Below are 5,717 nucleotides of genomic sequence, written 5' to 3' on the forward strand. Positions count from 1 at the left end.
TGTGTGTGTGTGTGTGTGCCACGGAGAAGGAAAAAGGGGGGTTGTTTTGGCGTGTCTGAAGGGGTGAGCGCTGATGCGGAATGGCAGCGAAGACAGGCGGCGGGCGACTCTCCTGTGCTCGGTTCAGAGCAGGAGAGAGACGGCACGGCGGGCCTCTGACGGAGCACGTTTTATGGGAGTGTCTGTCTGCAGGAATGCACTCCGCTTCAGGCCAGATTCCACAGCACATTCAGGCTGTACTTGTGGCAATCTGGTTTCTCATCAATACCGTTTGCCCCTTTCTTGACATGATAAACGTGACTCAGGTTTTTTTTCTTCTTAATGCCCGAAGAGAGGATGCGCGCGTGTGTCTGGATCTGAGGTAAATCAATTCCAGTCTGGAGCACTTTGGGAAAACATTAGTCATGGTGCAGGTGCGTTCAAGAACACGTCCAACGCAGCGGAGCAGTAATGCATCCAATCGAGAGCTGATGTTACTTTAGATAATGTGCTTTGCGTTGCTCTTTCTCTACCTTACCCCCGTCTGTCAACCCCAACAGATAAGCAGGTCTCGACAGGGATTGATTTTCAAAGGCCATTCAGACGTCCATTAGACAAATTATGTACTTATCTACTACTATCTACCGAGCCTCTGCTTTGGTAAAACAAACAAACAAACAGTGCCACTCATATGCCAAACACTGCAGACCCCACCCACCTGGTCAGTTAGTGTTACATGCAAAGTTAGTCTAACTGAATACAAGCAGCATTCAATAAACCCAAATAATCAACAGCTTTACCTTTGTTAAAACCACAGGGGTGACAGGTACAAGGTGTCTCTGTTAAGTCTGAATGCTCACATGTGAATTAGGGGAGCTGGATGGACTCACTGTGGGTGCAGTTGATGAGATTACCACCTTGGCTCAGATTAGGCTTCTGCTTTTGACTGAAAACTAAATGGAGGTGGCTCCACTAATCATCCCTGTCTTCGGATTAGCCAGTGAATATTGAGACATGCTGCCCTGAACAGTGGGTTGGTTAACTTGTATAATCTCTAAAACAATAAAAAAGGAACTTAGTGTCGTTTGGCATGTGTAAAGATTAACCCCCCTAGACCACAAAGGCTGTTATTCGAGTAAAAAAGGGTTAACTAAACGTTTTAAATCAGTTTTTCTACAAAAAAAAAAAAAAAGAAAAGGTGCCAGGCCCAAACCAGACTCGGCTGTCTGAAGCAGTGTGTGTGAGACGGCTGGTTTTTTATTTTAAGGGTGACTCAATACCGCAACCTTAAGCCATTTTCTGGATAATAAAAACATAAATTAACCATCTTCTTACAGCTGACATATAATCCAAACATGATAACGTGTTATTAATTGTGTCCAAAACGTCGTTTGTGCTGAGCCATCGCCTCCCCAGACGGTAGGCTAAGCTGTTAGCTTCGCCTTGCTGGCTGAAATACCTGTTTCAATTCATTCACTAAAAAAATATATATATATATATACATCCACATATGAAAAGGTGCAGCTGGGGGTATTTCACAGAGCTGAAATCCAGTTAAAAAGGGCGGAACAAGAGGAGGAATGGTGCACTGAATTATATACAAGAATAAAATACGCTCTCATGTTTCTTACCTTGTCCAGACAATTCACTTTTTCCGTGGGGTAAACGACTAGATTACATCTGCTACACAGCGGATTCATGTTGGTGAGGAAAGCTTCTTCTTAGCTGCAGCTAGCACGGAAACCGCCGATGGATTCACTGGTTGTTGTAGCTGCGCGCCGTCGAGTCTCTCTCTGCACAGGAAAAACAAAAAAAAAAATAGCTATATAGTGTGTACTGATTTGTGATCAGTGGCTGAGACTTTAAAAAAAAAAAAAAACACCCCACTAATCTATTTGTATGTAGCAAAATCCAGGAGGTTGTTGTTGTCGTTGTAGCCGCACAGCTGGCTGTCAGTCCACTAACCAGACACGGAAAGCGCGCTCCCGCTTCCCCCCCCTCCCCTTCGACTGCGCGTGTCCGAGAGAAAGGGAAGAGGTAGTGTGGGAGGTTCAATTTTCAAATCTTTTTTTTTTTTACTTGGAAGTAAGATTTTTTTTGATTGTGATTTCAAAGAGGGAGGAAATACACCGTGTATGCGTTGCACATATTGATCTGAGACTGTCGCCTGGGAGATGAAGCAAACACACACAATCACAAGTGTTTGTGCAGCTTTTGTAAGGAAACTCCAGGTCGATCCTTGTGCATGTGCAGCATGTCTGTCGTCGTCCCATCTGTGCTCTTGCATTGCAAACTCGTGCGATCATCTTTTATTGTTGCATTTTGGGGTAAGGGGAGGGGGGTTTAACCAATCCAGTGATCTCAAATCACATTTTTTACACATCTGCCACGTTCACTGCATGTCCTACTTGGTGTCCGTAGTGATACATTTGGTTAGGGTGACACCTGCTGACAGAAGAGTTGTACTGCCTGTATCCTCTCCTACATAACATGTTCTTTTTAGGTTTTTTATCCTAATAGTGGCTGCCTGTCCCCCCCACTACAGCATCAACTAATATTGACATAAAACAAATCATGAGCCCTGCCAGCTGGAGCGCTGATGGGGAACTGTGTAAAATGTTCTTGCAAAAACAAACAAAAGGTGGAACTTCAAAGAATTAACTTCACCATGGAACTGAAACTGAAGGACACCCACGTCTTTATTCATTTGATGTAAAACAGCATAGTTTATGTATATTTCTAAGGCTTGTCAAACATGTTACATGTTTTATAAAGTAAAAAAACAAAAACACAATTTATTCTAGCAGAGACATACATTTCTAATGAAACCATCCAGTATCATATAACATTCAGCAACCTCATCTTTTTTGCAGAGTCACGAACAGCTTTATAAAAATCAACAACAACCACAAACTGAATCTTTGAAATTGAACTGTTTTGACAAATGTAAATATTTGACTGTTTGTTGAAATCAGTTCAATGTAAATATCTTGTTTATCCAACTTTCCATCCCTCATTTCAACATGGCCCCGCTTCAACAATGCTGTCTTTTTCATGCCCTTCTCCTTCCACTTCTGTGTAGCCAGGTTGTTGCTTCTGAAACTTCCAGGAAGGCCAGTAGTTCTTGCGTCGCTAAAAAAAGAAAACACAAGCACAGAAAAATGATGTTTTAATGCAGATATAAGTAACTACAGTCTGGCTCTCGTCAGGGCCGGATGCACTCACCTGGATGAGGTAAACTGGTGATGCAGTAGTAGGATGGTAGTTGATGTAAAGAGCGACAAGTATCAGAGCCAGAAGTAACACCAGCGCAGCGGCTATACCTGCTATCACTCCTGTGTTAGCCAGCCCTTCGCTCTTGGTTGAAGAGTCTGCCTTCACATCTGTATTAAAGATGAAACCCCCATAATTTTTATCCCTCCATAAAACCATAATGACTCTTACAAGCATTAACTCACCGTTGCCAGTGTTAAATATATGGCGTTTGGTCTCATCTGAAAGAAAATAGAAAGCAGACATTTCCACTTGTTTCACTAAGCAACAAAATGTGCCGTTACGGTCAAAGTACATTATAATGCACTATAAAGTAGCTCAGCCTCACCGTAGCTTTCGCAGCCTTTCTGTAGAGGAGTTAAAGAGGTCACGTCCTCGATCTCTGGTGTGATAGAGGAATCGGTGGAGCTGTCGGCCCTGGTGTAATCCTCACAGGTTGCATCGTTGCTCTGCCCGCATACAATATAATAGATGCATGAGTATTAGAAATGGTAAGTAAGCATACACTCATCCTTGATATCCAGCAATACCTCGTCTGAACAGGCATAGTCCAACCATTCTTGTCTGTGTCTATCCATGCCATCTGAACACCTGAAACACACAAGATGGAAATATTTATAAGGGTTAAAGATGCACTGTCTCATCATTTGGGCTGATGTAATGTCCCACTCACCTCTGGAGTACATTGCACCAGCTGCAACCAGAGGTTAGGTTGGATGTGAGGCAGAGCTCACAGCTGTCGTGTTGCAGGCAAGCTGAACGGACAGACAGGGACTCGTTTGAGCATTGATGCAGTCTAATACGTTGAACATTTGAAACTAATCCTTTGATGTCTTTCTATTAATGATCATGGATATGGATTGACCACTTACTTGGCAGTGCAGTGAACTCCACAGCAGAATAGCTGGTGATCTTTGTAGTGTCTATCTGAACCCGATGGTACTCGTAAATCGTCCGCCGTTGGTCATCTAGGTTAGAGATGTCACAGGGTTAAATACCTGAAGACTCTCTGAACACTGAGTATGACTTTTTGGTGGTGGTGGTGGTGGTGGTGGTGCAATACATAAGTGGAAAGGCATAACACATTATTGTTGACCTGGTGATTGAGTAGAAGGTGACTTGACCATGAAGGCATCAGACAAACCGACCGTCACGGGATGCTCAGCCGAACTGATCACATCGAATGACAGAGGTATCTAATAGACACACAAAAAGATCACTTATACATATATAGTGCCTGGTGGTGTGTAGTTTGAGTGGGATTTTTTTTATGAAATGGCTTTCCATAATAAGGAAGAGAACAGGTGCACAAAGCAGAGGTAAATCTCACATCTCGATAGCTGAACGTGATGGTTCCTGTTTTGTAAAGTGCAGCCTGAAATGTAAACGCTCCCTCTGACTCTTTTCCTTGGAGTCTGACCCGCTCCCACTGCACCACAAACACCTCACCTGAAGACAGTGAATGTCAAACAAGAGTCGGACAAGCAGTCAGACAATCTGAGAAACCACAACAAGCTCAAATACCAGGCAATACCATACCATTATCCAGGTATTGTACAGTGGAATCTTTAGAGAAGCTGGGGTCAAAATTTGCCATTAGAGGGGCGATGTACTGTGTTGCGGTCAGCATACGGTGAGCAATGTCCCCCATGAAGATAAACCCTGAAAAAAAAGGCCAGATGGGAAAAAAAGGAAGACTTGTTACATTGCAAAACACTCCTCTGCTCTGAACATTTGCAGTAAAGGTCACTCGAACATCTGTTATAAAATCAAAAAGTACCTCCTGTTGCTATGGTAATCTGCCTCAGGTAATGTCCATAAAAAGGAAAGTCAAACGACAGGGCAACCCTCTGCAAAGAAAGAAAGAAAGAGAGGGAATGAGATGTTTCAATACAGATTTATATGTTATTTTAAAGTCAACTAAATCCGCAGTTCACATAATGCAGCCTCTTGTTTTGAGGTTATGTTTTGAGTTGCTCTTAAAGGAGGAGGAAGAGAAAGAACCTGTTTGTACTGCACTGAGATGGAATAAAGAGGCTGGTAATGCTTATTTCTCTAGAAAAAGCTATGTTTTGTTTCATTTCTCTATTGAAAGGTCATTTTTATACATTTTAGAATACAAAACTTGCTCACTGACTAATGTCACCACCTGTATGTTCAGTCAATTATTTTATGATCAGCAGTTTCCTGCAATACACCTTCAACGCATTTACATTCTGTTGTTATCTCTCTATACATAGTACTTTTCTTTGGTGCTGGCGGAGTCCACCATTGTCCTACTCCATTCAAATTGCCTACCATCATAGCAGGGATTAAGCACTCCATTGTCAGCATTCAACCATTGACCCTCTATAATGCTGACTTGGTTGAATCATTCATTACTGTCAGTTGGAGAAATCAATGCAAACTCTGACTGTGTGGTACTCAGTTTAAACATAAATGAGGGGGCACCCGGATTTGAACCG

General features: G+C 42.6%; 2 protein-coding genes across 4 annotated transcripts in view; both read right to left on the reverse strand.

Annotated features, from left to right (window-relative positions):
• lasp1 (LIM and SH3 protein 1) overlaps window positions 1-1,963 on the reverse strand; it is a 23,593-nt gene extending 21,630 nt beyond the window's left edge. Inside the window, exons 1-2 of one of the 3 annotated variants that reach the window (XM_035654899.1) lie at window positions 1,867-1,947; window positions 1,611-1,772 (exon numbers count right to left, since the gene is read on the reverse strand). In XM_035654899.1, coding sequence (XP_035510792.1) covers window positions 1,611-1,679 — 69 coding nt within the window. In that variant the 5' untranslated portion in view covers window positions 1,680-1,772; window positions 1,867-1,947. Of the gene's footprint in view, window positions 1-1,610 lie in introns of all 3 variants that reach the window. The other 2 variants (XM_035654900.1, XM_035654898.1) reach the window with 2 other exon arrangements.
• An 814-nt stretch (window positions 1,964-2,777) lies between these two features.
• The window catches only part of LOC118323208 (plexin domain-containing protein 1-like), a 14,968-nt gene continuing 12,028 nt past the window's right edge, over window positions 2,778-5,717 (reverse strand). The window contains exons 5-15 of the mRNA XM_035655143.1: window positions 5,033-5,102; window positions 4,792-4,914; window positions 4,583-4,701; window positions 4,349-4,448; window positions 4,125-4,220; window positions 3,926-4,007; window positions 3,783-3,843; window positions 3,581-3,701; window positions 3,438-3,473; window positions 3,205-3,362; window positions 2,778-3,111 (exon numbers count right to left, since the gene is read on the reverse strand). Coding sequence (XP_035511036.1) covers window positions 2,998-3,111; window positions 3,205-3,362; window positions 3,438-3,473; window positions 3,581-3,701; window positions 3,783-3,843; window positions 3,926-4,007; window positions 4,125-4,220; window positions 4,349-4,448; window positions 4,583-4,701; window positions 4,792-4,914; window positions 5,033-5,102 — 1,080 coding nt within the window. The 3' untranslated portion in view covers window positions 2,778-2,997. The remainder of the gene's footprint in view (window positions 3,112-3,204; window positions 3,363-3,437; window positions 3,474-3,580; window positions 3,702-3,782; window positions 3,844-3,925; window positions 4,008-4,124; window positions 4,221-4,348; window positions 4,449-4,582; window positions 4,702-4,791; window positions 4,915-5,032; window positions 5,103-5,717) is intronic.

Source organism: Morone saxatilis, unplaced genomic scaffold (assembly GCF_004916995.1).
Source record: "Morone saxatilis isolate NCDOM2014 unplaced genomic scaffold, NCSU_SB_2.0 Contig14, whole genome shotgun sequence".
NCBI lineage: Eukaryota > Metazoa > Chordata > Actinopteri > Moronidae > Morone > Morone saxatilis.